The sequence below is a fragment of the Plasmodium berghei genome (assembly GCF_900002375.2).
Source record: "Plasmodium berghei ANKA genome assembly, chromosome: 6".
In the NCBI taxonomy this organism is placed as follows: domain Eukaryota; phylum Apicomplexa; class Aconoidasida; order Haemosporida; family Plasmodiidae; genus Plasmodium; species Plasmodium berghei.
This window is the reverse complement of record NC_036164.2, coordinates 305,622-326,492: the sequence shown is the minus strand read 5'-3', so window position 1 is coordinate 326,492 and position 20,871 is coordinate 305,622. Positions and strand designations below refer to the sequence as shown.

General features: G+C 22.5%; 4 protein-coding genes across 4 annotated transcripts; 2 read left to right on the top strand and 2 right to left on the bottom strand.

Annotated features, from left to right (window-relative positions):
• Positions 1-498: 498 nt before the first annotated feature.
• PBANKA_0606600 (conserved Plasmodium protein, unknown function) lies at positions 499-13,723 on the bottom strand (the record flags this gene model as incomplete). The annotated part of the gene is made up of 4 exons (XM_034568592.1): positions 499-633; positions 734-890; positions 997-13,372; positions 13,528-13,723. 4 exons carry the CDS (start codon positions 13,721-13,723, stop codon positions 499-501), a joined length of 12,864 nt encoding a protein of 4,287 aa, XP_034420567.1.
• Positions 13,724-14,601: 878 nt separating this feature from the next.
• On the bottom strand, positions 14,602-15,195 carry PBANKA_0606500 (50S ribosomal protein L29, putative; the record flags this gene model as incomplete). Its single annotated transcript, XM_034568591.1, has 2 exons — positions 14,602-14,769; positions 14,980-15,195. 2 exons carry the CDS (start codon positions 15,193-15,195, stop codon positions 14,602-14,604), a joined length of 384 nt encoding a protein of 127 aa, XP_034420566.1.
• Positions 15,196-15,829: 634 nt separating this feature from the next.
• PBANKA_0606400 (conserved Plasmodium protein, unknown function) lies at positions 15,830-17,184 on the top strand (the record flags this gene model as incomplete). The annotated part of the gene is made up of 2 exons (XM_034568590.1): positions 15,830-15,895; positions 16,051-17,184. The coding sequence occupies 2 exons, from the start codon at positions 15,830-15,832 to the stop codon at positions 17,182-17,184; spliced, it is 1,200 nt and encodes a 399-aa protein (XP_034420565.1).
• A 538-nt stretch (positions 17,185-17,722) lies between these two features.
• Positions 17,723-20,368, top strand: PBANKA_0606300 (conserved Plasmodium protein, unknown function; the record flags this gene model as incomplete). Its single annotated transcript, XM_034568589.1, has 1 exon — positions 17,723-20,368. One exon carries the CDS (start codon positions 17,723-17,725, stop codon positions 20,366-20,368), a length of 2,646 nt encoding a protein of 881 aa, XP_034420564.1.
• Positions 20,369-20,871: the final 503 nt, after the last annotated feature.

Genomic DNA, 20,871 nt, shown 5'->3' with positions numbered 1-20,871 from the left:
ATGTTAGTAAGATTAATATGCAGAACATATAGGAATTATTAAAAAAAACACAGCAAAGTCATTATATGCATAAATATTATATATAGGAGTAAAATATACAATTATTCCTATTTTTATTTTATTTTTAATGGATATGGGGGGTCTACTCAATATTATCATATTATATTTGAAAATGTGCATTATGATGTATATTAATCTTATAATTGTTAAATGTGTGGTTTTCCCATCAAAAAAACAAAAAATGTAAAAAATAAAAAAGAAGCTTATATTTAAGGTATTTATAAATTTTAATAAGAGTCAAATGGTAAATATATATATATATATAATATAACAAAACAAAACAATAATATTGCGCCAAAATGTTAAAATATTTGTAATTATACAACTTTATTTACACATGCATTTTTTATGATCCATTCAAGGATTAATACATATGTATAAGAAACAACGAATACAATAAAAAAAAACAATAGTATTATTTTACAAGATATATTTAACTTAAAATTTTAATTTTGCTTTTTTTTGCTTTTTTTTTTCTCTTCTATTTAATAAAATTGACGTATATAATTTCGGATTTTTGACAGCTAACATGTTCTTCCTTCTCTTCTTCATAAATCTAATTCTATTGACACTCTGTAAAAAGTAAAAGAAATGAAAAAAATGGAAACAATGTGTAAATATATATATTAATAGTTATGCATATATTCACATAAATGTTTAGTTTAATAATTACATGTCTTGCTTGAATAAAGGCTTTGTTGAAAATATGTTTTTTGTCTTGTAGTTTCTCCTCCAATAATGAAATAATATCCCACGAAAAATTCGATAAATAAGTGAGTTTTTTTTCTGAACTCGTTTCCTCGAAGATAGTACTATCTTCTGTGAAGTGTCTGAAAAATAAAATGAAATAGAATGAATATGAATTAAAATAAGTAAACGCATTTAGTTATGCAAACAAAATTTGTCTAAGAAAATCCAAGGAATATGTAAGCGTACTTTTTTTTACGAAGAGAAGCCAGCTTGTATAAGGGCGTAATAACATTGTGAATTATTCCATTATCAGGGTTCCATAAATCGATGGGGAAATCTTGAATAATATTTTTATAAACGTTCAGTATGGTTAATATTCTTGTAAATGATTTTTTATTATTTATCAAATGCAAACTTATAGCGCGTGATAAAGTGATAATAATCAAAAAGAATTTGCTATATGATAGTATTTCTTTGTTTATTTTAATTTCGTCTTTGATTTCATTTCTTTCATCTTCGTTTTGGTAATTATATTGGCTAAAAGGATGAACTTTTATATAATTTTCATTCTGCAAAATTCCATTTATCTCTTTAAATTCATCATCAACTTCATCTTCATTGCTTTTATTATCATCATCGTCACTGTTACTTTTTCTAAAATGGCTATTGCTATTTTTGTTTGGATGATCAAACTGATTAACATTATTTTTGTGAATATGATTTTGTTCCAAATCATTTTCATGATTTTTTTTAGAAGTCTTAAATAAATTATCTCGGCTTACAGTGTCAATAATGTTTGTACCCTGGTTTAATGCATCATTTTGGTCGTTTCGTTCTTCAAATCCATTGGTAATCCATGGGAATAAAACTACTAATTTGCATATGTTTAAAAGAAGCACGCTTATTTCTTTATGGTATGTATAAAAGTGCTCTAAAAAATATGAGTTTAAAACTAGGGACAAAACTCTTTTAATAATAATATTGATAATAAATTTATCAGTAGAATATAGTTTAACTAATAACAACGGGAAAAATGGGTAAGACATTTTTTTATTTATATAATTCATCACAATTTTTAATGATATAATTTGTATAAATGGATTTTTATTATATAATGCATTTTCAAATAATAAGTTCCAGAAGTATAAAAAGTATATAATTAATTTATCATGAGTTTGATCTTTATCAAAATGGAAATTATTTTCTTCATTATTTTCAATTTCATTAATGTTTGTAAAATTATTTCTCTCATTATTTATAAAATATTCTTGATATTTTTCATGTAAATATTTTTTATTTAACATTTTTTCTATCAAATTAATATCAATGTATATAAATATTTGTTCTAGTGTGCTATAAACAAGATGGACTATATCTTTATTAATATTTTCTTTATATAGATAATGTTTTCTAGAAAAATAAGTTATATTTTCATTAGATGTTAATATATTAATGCAATTTTTGTCTTCTTTCATATACAATTTTATATTTGGGTATGTCTGTTCAATTAAATAAAACATTAATGATAGGAATAAATCTTCTAATTGATTTTTCATGAAAGCAATATTACAACTTTGCTTGAAAACCAATCCAGAATTGGCATTATTCAGTTTTATTTTATTATTATTTTCTTTTTTTGTTTTTTCATTTGCACTCATTTTATTCATATTTAGGTCATTATTGGCATATTTTAGAAGTTCCTCTAAGAAATAATTACGAACCGTAGCTAGTGAATTTTTTAAATTATTTTTTGAAGGTGTTCCATTAGTTTGGCATTTATTTTGTTCGTTATTATCATTTTGATCTTGTTCTTGCATATGATTATGGTCTTGTTCTTCAACCTGTTTCATGTCTTTCTTAATTTGTTTTTGTCGATTTTTCTTTTTCTCTTTTGTAAGAGGTGGCATTTCATTTTCCTCTAAGGTGGCTATCAATATTTTTCGGTTATATTCAGATATATTTTTGTAAAAGAAAGATGCAAACACTGGTAATAAATATAAATAGGTATATATAACTGGCGATTTAATAGAGAATGCTAAATTGTTTTTTAATATTTTATAAGAATTAAAAACATAATTCATATCATCAATTTGCTGGAACAGTAGAGACAGCAAAAATACATACATTTTTTTACATTTATGGTTCGTTTCTTTTGAAAAGTTAACTAGCAAACTAGTAAATATAATGTAATAAAAACCATCCTTTAATAATTTTGCATTACTTCTATTTAAAAATAGATACAAACTATTTAAAACTGCTATTCTAGAATCGTCATTTTCATCATCTAAATTATTTAATATTTGAAAAACTTTTTTTTTCTTTTCGTTTTTTGATATTGGAAAACTCATTAAAAAGTTAATATATATTTGGCCACACAAAAATGATAATTTCAAATTATGTGACTCTTCAATCATTATTGTAAATATTTGATCTATACAACTATTTATTTTTAATACTATAATACCCTTTTTAATAATGTTATTTACATCTTCTCTAAGTAGACAATTTTTGAATAATAATAATAATTCCCAGATATGATTTTTACTTTCTAATAATAAGGATATTTGATCGATTAAACAATATCTTAACGAGTTTATAGATTCTTCATAATTTTCTTCATAGTCATTTTTATAATATGTAGATATAATATTTTCATCTAATATATAACTAATTTTTTTTTGTCTCTTAATTTTATCTTCATCTCTGTTATTTTCTATGCTATTTTTTCCGTGTTTCATCTTTCTTTTTTTTGGAGGTACATTATTATTATTCATTGAACTATTTTTTTCATTAGTATTATTCGATATTTCCCTATTTGATGTATCATAATTTAGCCATGAAATTATATCATCATTATTATTACTTTTTATTATATATGTAAGAGTATCAATACATGATAATATAATTCTATCAAATTCTTTGCTATAATAATTAGGTATATTTTTTAATATATCTACAGATGACAAAATTATTAATTTCCCAAATTTATTAAAATTACTATATTTTTTTTTTTTAATAAGTTTAATACAATTTGATGACATTACAAATACATCATCCTTTCCATAGCAATAGCAATAAACAAGTAACGGCTCAATTAGATGGATAAATTCAACAATTCCATAATTATTTTCTAATGTCATTTTTGAATCTATTTTTTCCATTCTAATAACAGTGTCTTCTTTTTCTTCTTCTATAAAACTAAGTCCGAGTTTTGTTTCTTCTTGTTCACAACTTTGTATGTAATTATTTGCTCTATTTCGGCCTCCATTTGAATTAGTATAATTTTTGATGTTTCTTATATTTTCTATATTATTATTGCTGCTTCTATCATTAATACTGGAATGAATTAAGGAGTTTGGTTGTCCTTGCATGGGAATATTTAAATTTAATTGATGTGCAATAACGAAACGAGAAAGTTTTTTAATTATAAACAACAATAACTTTAAAGCTACTTTGGCCAATATTTGTGCATGAACTTTGAAATCATATTTTTTTGTTTTGAAAAATGAATCATATATATTTTTTTCTTGAAAAGATCCTTCTATTATATCTAGATTACGTTTTTTCTCAGGGTATTGTATATATTTCATATTATAATTATAACCTAAAAATTTATCTTGAGGTTTTTGTTTAGATAAATAAAATTGTAAAGTTTTTTTAAAATGATTGTAACCAGTTATTTCATTATCTAAATTATATTTAAAATATAGGACATTTGTATTTTTCATAACATCAATTAAATTTTCATAAATATCCCCTTTAAAAAAATATGTTGATTTTACTAGCAATTTATATATAATATTTAATATAAACTTTGGTGATATATTTTTATTTTCTTCTATACCCTTTATAAAATCACTAAAATAGGAAGAAACAATATGTATATATTTTTTTTTTAAAATAAAATTTTTATCGACTTCATTATTTTCAAAAGATTCGCCACTAAATAAACTTTCTAAAAATGTCAAAATATTATTTTCTATGCATACCCCTGGCATAATAATTGCTAACAATTTAATTATATTATTTCCATAATTTTTTTGGCTTTCCTTTGTTTTTCGTTTAATTTTTTTTTTATTAACATCTTCTGTGTTTTTCTCAATATCATTTATAATTTCTAATTTTATCATATTAAATATGTTTTTGCATATGTTACTATATAATAAATTGTCTTCTATTAATTTTTCGTTTTTTGTATAACAATTTCCTGCATCCCTCTTTTCAATTTCGTAGTTTTTATTTCGTGGTGTTTTGCGTCGTTTATTATTGTGAGCATACGATCCAGAATTAGATGCATGATTTCTTTTGATAATATCTAATTCGGTCATTATATTGAAATTTATTTTTAAACAATTTTTGTCTAGAAATTTATCTTTTTCATATAAAACTGATTCTAAGATAGAATTAACTGTACATAAAAAAACGGGTATATGATATCCTTTGGTTAAATAATCAGACATTTGAGTTATAATTAAATCTATATAGTTCAATCCTAGGTACATAGAAATATTACACAAAGCTTTTTTTGATTCACTTCTTATATTATTTTTTACTGAGGATAAACAAAAGCATAATTTGTATATTATTCTATTTAATTCTTTATCAAAATTATAATTTATTTTATTTAATATTACTAAAAAGGATAAAATAATGTCCGGCTTTGCTAATACATCTTTGCTTTTATAGTCAGTTACTAAATCGTTTATATATGTTTTTTTGTTCTTTGGATTATTTGATAAAGATTTTTCGAACATTAAACTTCTTAACTGTGGAAGAATCTTGTTATTAAATTTCTGACAATATATATTTGTTTTTCTTTTCCCTGATTTATCACTACTCTGATTTAATATTTGTGTGTCATATGAGTTGTTATTGCCTATTTGTTTATTTTCTTCATTTGTGTATACCTTTTTATCCTCATCGGGTATTTTATCATTTGTTTGCTCTTTGTCACTGCTCTGTTTCGCCTCTTCATTTTCTGCTTCCTCTTTGCCTTCATTCTGATTAATTTTATCGACAAAGGAATTTTCCTTAAATTCGTTAAAATGATATGCACGCAACAAATGACTGATTGCCTTTTCGATATAAAGATTATTAAATGATTTTTTCTTTAACTCTAATAATAGCAATTCTAGTGTATCATAAACATTTTTTATACCAATTTTTTCAGAGCAAACCCCTAATAACTTTATACTATTTAAGCTAAGATTTTTATTAAAAGTTTCTTTTTTTGAATTTCTTTGTAAAATATAATTTAACGATATAGGTATTATTATTTTACAAATAGTATAATAACACAAATTATTTGCAACAGCAATCATTTTTTTTATTCCTTCTAAATTGTTTCCCGATTTTATATCTATAATATTTTGAATTATTGAGATACTTTCATCATGCGCATTATCCTTTAGCTTTGTTATCTTATTATTATTATCTTCACGTTCTTTGGAGTCTATATAATAATACAAATCATAAAATAAAAACTTTTCCACAGATTTGAAACTTACTTCATCGTGTTTTTTCACTTTTTGACAATTATATGTTACATTATTATCTTCATATATAGTTTTTCCCTTTTCTTTTCTGGGAATGTCAAAGCAAAATAAGGAATTCGTTTCTTCATTCAATTCATATTTTTTTATATGTGAATCTTTAATGTCTTTTAAAAATTTTCCAATATTTAACGATTTGAGTACACTGATATATGGGCAAACATTTTTTGATAACGTAAGTATAATTTGTAATGCAATTTTTGTAAAATTGTCACTATTTTTTTTTAATGCATTTAATGCCTTAGGCATTATTATATTAATAACAAAATGAACATAAATTTGAATATCTCTTTTTATATTATCATAGCATATGCATTCATTTTGTGAATTTATTTTGTTTTTTGTTTCTCCTGGATTTTTATTTTTGTATAATTGTAACAAACACCTTAATATTTTTGTAAAAAGCAAAATAAATTCAATAGATTTATCTACAACCATTTCATTTGTATTATTATTAAATATGAGAAACAAGCAATGCCTTATTAATATTTCCAAAAATATTTTATTACTGTTTAAAAATAAATCATTAAATGTATAAAGTTTTTTTTCCATTTTCATTTTGTTATCTTCTTTTACAGCTACATTAAAACTTTCTGGCATAATAATGCCTAATTTGTTTTCTTCTTTATCATGCATATCTGTTTGCTTAAGATCATAGTCGTTTTTATTACAGCCTTGTTCAATATTCACATTTTCACGTATTAAATAATTATTCTTTATAGAAGACATTTTAATATTGCATATATCTAGCAATATTAAAAATTGTATATCTGAATCATATTCATTAGTTGATCTTTCATTGCATAAGTTTAAGCTTGAATATATTTGGGCAATTTGAAGAAATGTATAATGCTTATTTTGTTTAATTGTTTTAATATTTTTTAACGGTATTTTCATAATATATCTTAAAATAGTTTTTGAATTATAATTTAAATCATTAGTTTTGGCTAAAAATTTGTTTGTGTTTTTTTTAAATAACTTTAAATATTTTTCAATATTTTTTATTTTTAAAAATATGCACCCTATCATAATTAAAAGTTCTCCCGAAAGAATCCTACAATCCAAATCATAACATCGTTGAATAATTTCATACAATACCGTTTTTAATTTGTAGCATATGTACATTTTATATGAATTATAATAAAAACTGGATTCCGAAATGTGCGCATTGGTATTAGTTCGATGGCTATTCTTTTTATCATTATATTGTTTGTCCTTTTCTCTTAGCTTATTTATATATTCTTCAATTACATTTTTACTACTATACCTTTGATAGGAAAAATTATAATTATTTTGTTTTCTCTTTGTTAAATCATTCATGTTTTTTGAAAGATTAATAATTAATATTTTGAGGGCAATTAATGTCAATTTAATTTTATTAACGTCGTGCTCTTTAGTGCTATGTAGAGTTTTGGGATTCGCTAGCATAAAAGTTGAAATTGTATTAATAACATGGATGTTGTATATTTGATTTTTATTAATAGATGATAACTCAATTAGTATATATAATTCTTTATTACTAATAATTTTAAATTCTTTCATTTTTCTTTTTTTAATAAATGACGTTTCATTATTTTTTTTTTGTAAAAAATTTTGATATCTTTTTAAAATTGATTTTTTAATGCATAATATAATATCTGGAATGTAAGGTTTTAATATTTTAAATCCAAATGAAGTAAGCAAACGATTATGATTCGATTTACTAGACAGTAATGGGTTTAATACAATTTTATGCTTATCTTGATGCTTTTTTGTGTGTTTCTTTTCATTTTTTACCTTTTCTTCATATTCTTGTTCATCAGTATCGTAACCACATAAACGTAAAATAATATTAAATACCTTTTCTGTTATTTGTTCCCATTCTGTAAAGGTTAATTTTTTAATAATTTCTTTAGAGTTTACAGCTTTAATTAATAGATATATTGAATTAGGCACAACAGTATTATAGAAATTATAATATGCTTCATTTTTACACCATGTATTAAATAGAATATTAAGGAAAATATTTTTTGCCTTTAAACTTTTTAAATTCTTTTTAAATAAAAAAACAAACAAATTCTTAGCTTTAACCAAGTTGCATTCTGATATGTTAGCATTTTCCATAATAAATTGGCTACTTTCTATGCATTTTTTATTAATATTTTTTAAAAAGGAATTTGGAATGCTCAAATCGACAAAAGATTCTTTGAAATATGGGCATTCCGTTTCCACTTTATATATTTTATCAACAACACTCCCCATCCTTAACTCATATTCATTATTATTAGTATTCCCTGAAACACTGTCACTTCTATTATTTCTTATATGCTCAGATGATATATACGCGACTATTTTAGAGCCATTTTCAAATACAGTTTGGTCAATAAACAATAGGGAATTCATATATTTGGAATTATCAATTTGTTTAATACATAAGCGTATATTTTTAGCAGTTTTAATTTTTTTTTTTATATATAAATAAGCATTAATGTAATGCGATATAGTAATAAATATGTGAAAGAAAAATTCAAAATAAGGGCTTAATTTATATTTTATAATTTTGAGTATATCTATAAACAACTGAAAGTTTCGACGAAAATTTGCATTTTTAAATAATTCTTTTTTTATTTCAATTATATGATTATTAAAATTCCAATAGGAATAATTAAATATACTGTCATAAGAAAAGTCAGCATTTTCATTATCACCATTTTGGATATTATTATTCCTCATTTTAATATCAAAATCATAATTCCAACTTTGAAAGAATTTTCCTTGGTAAGTAGTTAAAAATTCGAGTAAGGCATTTTCCTTTTCTTCATGTCTAACTAAATTATCATATTTAATACAATTTTTGTAAACATTTGTAAAAGAGTATATAATAGGTAAAAATATGTGACACCAATTTTGTTCATCTGGGATACTTGAGAGATAAAAGATAATATGTTTCTGTCTTTTAAATCCACCTTTTCCTTTTTTGTTTTTTAATAACCAAAAAATGATTTTTATTAATATTCGAATAATGCTACTATTGTCTTCTTCTTTAATATTTAATACTAGCTTTGTAAAATTTATATTTTTGTCTAATAATATTTCTTCAACATCATTTTTATAATTATTTAACTCTTTGTTGTAAGAGCATAATATTTTAACAAATTTAGACATGTTTTCTGCATTTAAAATATTAACATTATATGTGAAATTACTTACAAACATTTTTATAAAATATTTAATCAACCCAATTAAATCGGGGATAGATTTAGTGTGGATATTGCTCAGCTCGTTATAAATATTTTTTTTTGCAATATTAAAAATATTTTCTACAGAATCAGGGAATATATTATTCATATGACTAGCTATGTCAAATATTATGTCTATAAGCTTATAACACTTATATTCATGTATATAATAATTGCATTTAATATTTACATATGTAATTATCCATATATACATATTTAACAATTCAATTTTATCCGATTTATTTAAATTATTATTATTTTGAACTGGAACTATTAATACATCAAATGAACATAAGATATTTCGAACAAAATTTTGTATATTAAAATTTTCAAAATATAAAATTTTAAATGTGTCATTATTTTTGTTTTCACAAGCATATTGTTCTAAGTGATGTTCATATTCGTTTGTGTTTATTATTGGAATGTAATTATTTTCATCTATATAAAATTCTTCATTAATATTTTCTTTCTCTTCTTTCATATCGTGCTCATCATTATAATTGATAGTATAATCATTGGGTTGCCTGGAACTGTTAATAAATTCTTCATAGCTTATATATTTTTTTTCTATTAATTCTTCAAAGATATTCAATTTTTTTCTAGTAGCTTTGTATATATTTTTTATTATATAAAAATAATATTTTGACTGGTAATTATTTTGCATAGCATCCTGAATTTTCTGATCTGCATTATATGTTTCAAAAAATTTCTTCAAATTTGAAATTATATGTTTTGGAATAATTGACAATTTAGCATTTAATAACATAGTTAATTCTATAATACATATTTTTGTGGATATTTTAAAAATATAATTTTTAAAAATATCCACATTTTTAAAAAAATTTAAAAAGCTTACAATGTCGACAATTTTAGATTCGTAAATTTGAGCATGTGTAGATAAATATTCTTTATTTTCTAAATAAATAAAATTATCAAATAAAAGTAATATTTTTCCATAATAATGTTCGTTTGTTTTTTTTAATATATATTCTTCATTTTCAACCATTTCATTGTCTTTATTTTTCTTCAGATTAATATATATAGCTACTAACATTTTTATCACTCGTAATAATTTTTGTTTATTTATTATTTCGTAATATATGAGCACTTTTTCAAAAAATTTTAAATATAAAAATATATCATCTAATCTGTTTTCAAAATAATTTAATTTATATAAATTTATAAATATATTTTGAAATTTGTGCAAATATTTATCACAATAGTATATATCTTCCATACCCCATTTATTTATATAATTTACCAAAAAAGGTATGTTATTATTTGAAAGTTTTATATTAATATTATTTTCCTGTGAACTTATTTGTAATGCTGTTATTATAAGGTGTATATCGATTATTATACTGTTCACATTTGATCTAATATCAGACGTATTTTTTTCTAATATATTATTTTGCATAAATTTTCCACATTTGATCTCTTCTAAAACATTGCAAATTTCTAATAAAATGAGTATACAATCATTTTCCTCATTTAGACAAATATCCTTATCATTTTTATTGGTTTTGCCATTTAATATTAATAAAGCGTTACTATATGTGGCACTTATTTGTGACAAGAAATTGATAAAACCAAACATAAAATATATAGTTGATTTTAAATATGCACCAACATTTTCTTTTGTTGTATTTTCATTATCTTCAGAAAATATAAATTGTGAACTATTATTTTCGTCATTACCATACTGATTAATATATTTCAAAATTATTAAAAGTTTCTTTATTTCATCAAAAATATATACAACAAAGTTTTCAATTTGCATATATATTTCTGTTGGAGAGGTATCCTTAAAATCCAATTTTATTTTATGATTGCCTGTTTTGGGGTTTAAACAAAATATTTTAGATTTTTTACTATTATATATACTTTCCCCATTTAGTGCACAGTTAAAATCATTTCCATTTGGGTTATAATAATCATTTTCAAGCATATTATGTTTCCTCTTTTTTTCAGTATTATTATTTTTGATATATTTATTACCACTGCCACAAAGAAAATCTAAATTATCAATGCAATCTACATTGATTTCTGTGGTTTTATTTTTGAACCGTTTTATAATATCACATAATAAAAAAATTTTTGCTAATATTAGATTATTATTTTCAGAAGAAACAATATTATTCAGGATAAATTGAGTTTCTTTTTCTACATTTTTTTTAAAACTTAACATAAAAGGTGTATTATTTGTTATGAGAGATTGATTTTTCGAGTAGCCATATATATTGTTAAGCTTTAAAATTTGCATAATCCTTATAAGTATATATTTTAAAAAGTTATTCAAATAAACTTCATTATGATTTAGCACATTTTTTTTTAAAATATTAACTACTTTGATAATAAAAAATTGTAATAAATAATTAGCGTAATTATTTTTGTTAGGGCCCTCGTTATTTCCTTTTAATATCCCCATAAAAATGCGAACAAAAGAGATATAGATATTACTTATCTTTTCATTATTTATAGAATCATAATTTAATATAAAAAATATGTTATCATATAAATTCCATGTATATATAAACGTTAAATAATTTAATTCTATATTGTTTAATTTATCTGCATATTTTTTTAGTTCAAGTCTAATTGTTTCAATGATTATATTTTTTTTCTCGTGATTTTTTTGCATCCATATGTTTAATATATTTTTTAAAAAGAAGTTTGTTGCTTCGTAAAAAATATCTTTTATAAAAATTATATCTTTTTTAATATTTGAATTTACATCAGAATTATCGTATCTATTTTTATCGTCATACGATTTGTGATTTTCTTTTTCTATAGTACAATTATTTTTTTCGTCCATTTTGAGGTTTGTATTTTCATATTCAGAAAAATTCCCTTCACACTTAGGTGAGATACCTTCATTATCCTTTTCGTTTTTTTCCAAACATTTCATAAAATGTGAATATTTATCCGCATCTGTCAACGTATCTATGATAGTATCTTTGTTATTTGATGTTAAAATACAATGAAAATAGCTTTCATAGAGAGTAGAGTAATTTTGTAAAATATAAGTGAGGAAAATATCCCAAAATTCGAATGATCCTTTCTTTGTGAAGTTATATATATCAATAAAAAATAACTGAATAGCTTTGTGTATATGTTTAATAACTCCATTTATATTATCTAGAGGATTGTAAATAGTCACTGTTTCAATACAATCATATTGTTTCCTTAAATATATAGAATGAATAATATATTTTAAAAAAGGTAAGGTTTTTTTTGATAACTTATTATCAACTTTTAAAGATTCTAACATTAATAAACTAATGGTTTCTGAATAGTGTTTTAATTTATTTTTCATTACATTATTAAAAAAGGAATATAATTTCGAAAAACATAATATAAGATCGTGCAATGATAATTTTCTTAAGAAATAAGAAAAACTATCTGCAATAAAAATTTTTATTATACTATTACGATGTTGAAATAGTGGTAATGATATTTTTATATATTTATCAATATTTTTAATAATAGTTTTATTCATAATACGAAATATATTTGCATAAATACTAAATATTTCTTCTAATAAATCTAAATTATTAAAATTAATTTTCCTAAATAATGTCTTTAATATATCTTCTAAATATTTTTTGCTTTCATTTTTTAAATCTTTTATTAATATAACTAACAATTTATAAAAATAAGATTCATCATTCCTAATTTTGCTATTTTCAATATATTTTAAAATTATACTGAAAATCGTATCTTTGTTTAATAATATAAGTATTAAATTTTTTGAGAGTGGAAATAATTCTCTACAACATCTCCTGAATTCAGGGTTACAACAGTTTTTGTAATATTCTTGTAAGGCAGCATGGAAATTTGTGTTTTTTAAATCTACAAAAATAAGTAAATTAACAAATGATTGAATAAAAAGGAAAAATAACAAGCGTTATACATCAAGGAGATATATGTGCACCCTCTTTAAAATATAACCATTAATATGTGAGAATATATGTATATATAGAGAAACAATAAAAAAAATTTCATACCTTCATCTACATCATTTTCGTTATTTGGTTTATATGATTTCGAAGAATTATAATAGTTACTATCTTCTAATAAATTATATGCCTGTAATTTTTCTTTTTCATTAATTTCTTTTATTCGATCATAAAAGGAGACAAAATGCCCTTTTTTCCCTTCGTTTTTTATTTTTAATTTAATATACTTTAAAGATCTCTTCATTTTTTCAATCTCAATTTGGAGATTTTTTAATCTTTATTTTTATTTAAAAATAATTTTAAGTTGAAAAATTATCTGTGATATTCCATTATCGTGTCGTGGAAATTGATACACCGTTGTCCTTACATGAAAATTTATATGTACATATATTTACTAATTTATAATACATATAACATATATATATTCACAATAATATTTATTCCCCCCAATATTCCCCTTTCTTCGATATACAAAGAAATACAAGCTTTAAAAAAACATAGGAAGAACACCTTTATATATTTTTACTAATGTATAATTGCTATTATTAAATAAACATTTTTAATGGTTTCATTTAAAAAAAAATCATAAAATTAAACTTCCATAAATAGCTGTAAAAATATTTATAATAAGTATATATATATTTTTTTAATATATTTTGTTTCAAAAATATGAAATAAAATTTGTGGTTTCGATAAAACTCACGTAAATTTATATATCTACATATTTAAGAGTAAAAAAAAAAATATAAATAAAAAAACAATGAAATAATAAAGGTTACATATTTGTTAAAACACAATATTGAAAAATAATTATTATATATAAAAAAATACAAAGTTATTCAAATTTATAAGTATCTACAAAAAAAAATAAAAAAAAAGGTAAAAGCATTGCATAAAAAATAACGACGCCTATATTGATATAATAAATACTATATGCATAAATTGTATTTTGGCTTTGGTAAAATATGTATTGTTGTGTTAATTTAAAAATTGTTTGTAGTTTCATTAAAAAAAATATTTATGCCTTTATGAAAAGGGCCAAAGTAAATAAAAAATAAACAAATGTATTCCCTTTTATGTTTTCTTCCAATAACCATTTACCATTTTGCAAAAATAAAAAAATCAGCTTTTTATTCTAACATTGTTATCTAAATATCTTTCATAATAAATTGTTAACAACTGGGCTAATTTTCGCCTTGCATTTTTTTCGTAATATACGTTATAATTATGCATATCGTAAAAACCTTGTTGTTGAAATAATTGGATATCTAATCTACACTTAATAATTTCCTGAATGTTAAAAGCATATATTGTTGTATTTACATAGTACCATATGCTTTTCATTTCATTTCGGTGTGATTAACAATATCAATATTATAACCCCAATATAAATATGTCTTTATGTATAATATATGTAATCATATGTATATTATTATATAAGCCTTTAAAAAAAACACTTAGACGAATTAAAGAAATAAATGAATAAAATAATATAGTTACCTTCTCGAGTTGTTCAGTTGTTAATTTCCTCAATTCTTTAGCTTTAATTTTTTTTTTATAGCAAAATAAGGGATTCCCATATTTCTTTTTATTAAATATGCTTGATCTACAGTTTAAGAATGATGATACACAATTCCTTTGAAAATTTATTCCATAAACTAAGTATATTTTAAATATATATAAAATAAAAAAATATGGTATAAAAATACGGTTCATTTTCCCCCTTAAACATTATATATAGTATAAAAATGTTATTTATACATATAATAATATCGCATATACTTTCTCATCTTCGAAATATCGTAAATAAAAAAAATATATATATATATATTAAAACTACTCTTTAAGAAAATAAAATATGGTAAAATTATGAATACTATTATAGCATTTTGATTCACCATTGCACATTTTTATTTAAAACAAAAAAAGTAAAATATAAACAAATAATACAATAAAATTTATGATTATTGATATGCGCACAAAATGGAAAGGGGTACTATATACAGTTTTATATATGAAAAAAAAAGTAAAAATAAAAACTTAAAAAATGTTGTTTGATATTAACACGCACAGAAAAAATGTTACGTTAGAAATCATTTAAAAATTATATATAGTAAATATACGCATACAACGAAATAGAAAAATTACAATTTTAAAATTAATAAGAAATTTATGAGAATAAGATTTATAAAAATAGGGTGACAAAAAATCAAAATAATTTTTTGATTTAAAAGCAAACCCTTGTTTTAGTAATATCAAAGGTAAAGGTGGCGATATTATTATTTATATTTCAAATGTAGAGCGCCTTTTGGGTATTATAATTTATGTAGTAAATACTCCATAGAAAATTATGAATACCCGCATATATTGGGAAAGTGTATTTGGAAAGCCTATATTTTCAAGTTTGCTCAATTTAGTAAGTTTTTATTTTTATTTTTATTTTATTTTTAAATATGCATATGCCTCTATATATTCTGTTTGACATACTATTGGAAACTGTCTTAATTTGTTATTTGCGTTGTTATATTATATGTGTGTATATATTTATATTTTATATTTTTTATATGAAAGCAATGCACCCGAGTTATGCTTGGAAAGAGGAAATATATACATTCCAAATTAGTAGGCAAAATAAAACACAATTTTATTTATAACAAGCAGTATAATGGTTTAATGTCCCTAGCAAATAAACACGATTCTAAAACTGAAACATACAGTAAATTGTGTGAAAATAACACAAATAAATATTTGTTCGAGGATAAGTATTATAATAATGAAGAATCCCAATGTGCAATTAAACCAAATTATGAATTAAATGGTCAAAAAAACAAAAACAAGTATAAACAAAAAATTCTTAAAAGTTTGATTTTATTAAAAAATAAAAGAAAGAGAGATTGTGATAAATTAAAATTAATCAGCAAATATATTTTTAATAACATTAATAATTATGATATATTTGAAATAACTAATATACTATATTGCACATATTTTTTTAGCATAATATTAAAAAAAGAAGATTTATATAAATTAATAAAACGACTTAAATTATTAACATTTAATAATAAAAATGATGCTGTTATATATGAGTTGATTTTAAATTTGTTACGATTAAAAATACCAAACGAAATAGTAGATACAAAATTTATATTTGATTTAAATATATTTTTAAATAATTTGTTACGCATAGTTATATTGCACACAGACGGAAACACTATGCTTAATTCTCGTATCAATCAAAGTATTTCATATTTTAATTACATATATTTCGTAAGGGAGATACAGTTAATATATCATCATGGATTTTGTTCATGGTTTAATAAAAAGTATTTGGACACTTCCATATTACAATTTTTGAATTCATTTCAGAGTTCTTTAATGCAGCAAAATAAAAATTTAGATTATCATTTTATAAATAATGTTGTTAATATTCTTTATAAACTAAATTGCCAAGTAAATTATATGAACTTGTATAATTATGATATTCCAATTTTTATAGAAGAGTTTAATTTGATTATTGAATGTATATCTGATAAGAATACTTTTGAAGGAACGTTAATTATGACTCCATATTTTTTGCAAAGATATAATTTATTTAAAAGGCTTAATTATAAAGTTCTCTTTTTATATAAAGAATTATTACCCCCAAAAAATGAACAAGACAAAATTAATTATATTAAAAAATTGTTATATGATATTATAAAATAGTTTGTATTTTTGTTAATATCTTCTTAAACATAAAAGAAGCATTAAATGCTTGTATGCGTTTTGTCTTTTCCTTTCCTATTATTTATTTTTTTGGGCTTTTTAAATATTATGCGTGCGCGTAAATATATTAGTGTGTATATAATCCCACATACTAATATAGTACGAATATATATATATGGTAGATATAATATCTTTATATACCACTGAGTAAAAATATATTTTCCGTAAAATATGTATGCGTGCATGCATATTTATTCGAATTCTCGCCTATTTAAACAAATTATACTTATTTATATATGTGATGTTTATGTATATATTATATACTATTTCATTTTTTATGTGACTATTTGTTTCATTTGATATAAAATTTTGAACTCACTGTTTTGTCTTTTTGAATTTTCTAGCACATATAGGCATATAATATTCATGTATATTTATATTTACTTATATATATAAATTTATTTCTCTATTATTCGTTGGATAAGATTATTAATATTTTTTGAGGCGTCGACCTATTATAAATGTAATATTTAAAATAATGAAAAAGCAAGACTTAGTTAAAAAAAAATATGAAGCAACAAAAGCAACAAATAATAAAAAACGTTTCGTATTTAAGAATGAATTTAAATATGTCGACGCTACAAATATTTTAAAAAATATATTTTTAAAAGAGAACCCTCCTAAGCCAAATTTATTAATAAAAAGGGCGCAAACAGTAAAAGGTTATATTGCAAATAAAAAAATAAACGATGTTCTTATTAAAAAAAAAAAAGGTAACACATTAGAAGATACCCAAAAAAATGTTGATAAGAAAAATGATTATCTATATAGAGATAATAAGTCATTACGAAAAGGCACTGAACCAAATAACACATTCTTAATTAAATATAGCTCACCTAAAATATTTGACTTTCAAAAGAATAAGAAAATGGGCACTTCTGTGATTTCTATAAAACCCGTTTCTACAAAGAATAATATGAGCCTTTTTCAGCGCCCCCAACGAAAAAATATAATTTATTCATCTCTTGATTCATCAGAAGAGGAAGAAATAGAAGAGGGATATGAAGAAATAGGAGAAGAGGAAGAAATAGAAGAGGAATATGAAGAAATAGAAGAAGAGGAAAAAATAGAAGAAGATGGTGAGGTAACAGAAGAAGATGATGAGGTAATAGAAGAAAATGATGAGGTAATAGAAGATGATGAGGTAACAGAAGAAGATGATGAGGTAACAGAAGAAGATGATGAGGTAATAGAAGAAGATGATGAGGTAATAGAAGAAGATGATGAGGTAACAGAAGAAGATGATGAGGTAATAGAAGAAGATGATGAGGTAATAGAAGATGATGAGGTAACAGAAGAAGATGATGAGGTAATAGAAGAAAATGAAGAGACCGAGATGGACGAAAAAGAAAGTACCGAAAGTGTAAAAAATAATATAAATGAAGAATTAATGAAAGATAAAGAAAATGAAATCAAGTGTAATATTGTAATGGACAATAAAGAATATATAAAAAAGGAAAGCGAAATAATAATTGAAAAAAAAGCAGATAATGATGAAAAAAAAATTGATGCTGAAAATAATTTTAAAAATTATATAGATAAAATACAAGAAAAGGATCCTAATTATTTAATACTTGTAAATAACATAATGGAAAATTTATTAAAGCATGATGATTTTTATAATCTTATTAAAAATAGCATAAAATTTTACTATACTAAGAATGCAATAAATAATAGTTACTTTAAGCTTTTAACTGATGATATAAATTTCAACATTATTGATAATCAAAATGCTGGAAATATTGTCTGCATTAGTGAAAATAATAATCATTTTAAAAAAAAAAATTCAGATGAATTACGCCTTGAGGAAGATGAGATTAACGAAAGAAATTACGAAGTGAATTCGCCATCAAAAATGCAGAATGCCGATGTGAAGAACCATAAAAGCGAAATCAAAGAGCATATCATAGAAAATAAACAAGACATAGAAAAGGAAATAAAACAAAAGCATGTAGGAACTGATACGTTTGACATAAATAACGAAACTACAATAATGATGGAGGAAAATGAAAATAGTGAAAATTATATCAAAAGCAAGGATTATCAAATGATTGAAACAAATGAGGATGCAAAGATGAATCAAGACAATAATAATAATGGTAATAGTAGTATAGAAAACTATAGATATCCCGAATCTGAAAATGTAAATTGCACGATAAATCAGCCCAGTAGTGTTGAAGATAACAACCAACTTATAAACATAAGTAAAAAGGATCATACCATAAGTGAATCATATGCATGTTCCAGTGAAAAAGAAGTTGAAGACAATGAATATGAAGAACATGATAATACGAAAAAAGATGGCAATGAAATTGACAAAATCGATAGTAATGATAGTAAAAGTGACGAAGATGATAGTGAAGAAAGAGAAGAAATTATAACTAAAGAGAAAAATGTATCAGGAAGAAAATTAAAAAGGGAAGATGAATCAACTTCAGGTGAAAAAGAAAATGAAAGCTTATCGTCATATGCAGATAGCAAAAATAAGAACGAACCGAACCTTGAAGAAAGTGAAAGTAAAGAGGAATCTACATCTGAAGAAAGCGAAAGTGAATCAGAAAAAAGTGAAAAGGAAGGAGTATCTACATCTGAAGAAAGCGAAAGTGAATCAGAAAAAAGTGAAAAGGAAGGAGTATCTACATCTGAAGAAAGCGAAAGTGAATCAGAAAAAAGTGAAAAGGAAGGAGTATCTACATCTGAAGAAAGTGAAAGTGAATCGGAAAAAAATGTAAAGAAAGGGGAATCTACATCTGTGGAAAGTGAAAGTGAATCTGAAGAAAATAAAAAGAAAGGGGAATCTACATCTGCAGAAAGTGAAAGCGAATCAGAAAAAAGTGAAAAGGAAGGAGTATCTACATCTGAAGAAAGCGAAAGTGAATCTGAAGAAAATAAAAAGAAAGGGGAATCTACATATGTAGAAAGTGAAAGTGAATCGGAAAAAAATGTAAAGAAAGGGGAATCTACATCTGAGGAAAGTGAAAATGAATCTGAAGAAAATAAAAAGAAAGGGGAATCTACATCTGCAGAAAGTGAAAGTGAATCTGAAGAAAATAAAAAGAAAGTGGAATCTACATCTGAGGAAAGTGAAAGTGAATCGGAAAAAAGTGTGAAGAAAGGGGAATAAATTTTTAAAACCAAAATCATAAATAAAAACCAGTATAATTACGCTATAAAAATATTCGAACATTTTATAAATATATATATACAGAAATAAAGTATTGTTAAAAAGGTGCATATATAAACATTTATAATGATATTAAACAAACGTTGATACAATAAATAAAAGATAAATAATCTTATAATCATTAAAGAGTTTTAATTATTTTAAGATTTATTTTTTACAAATTATTAATCTGTAATATTTTATAGCGATTGAAGATGGAAAAATATATTGTGTATATAATTTTTTTCAAAATAACAATATTCTTTTAAGTGTATGTACAATTGTGTCTAATTGTTATAAGCATTGCTGTAGCGCATTTATATATGCACTATTTATTATATATATATATATAACTACTTGTTATTTTTACATTAAAATAACATTTTTTTTATCTTTTTTACATCTTTATTTAATAATTAAAAGAAAAATGTTGTAATGTGTATTATGCATGTATGCGCCTACTT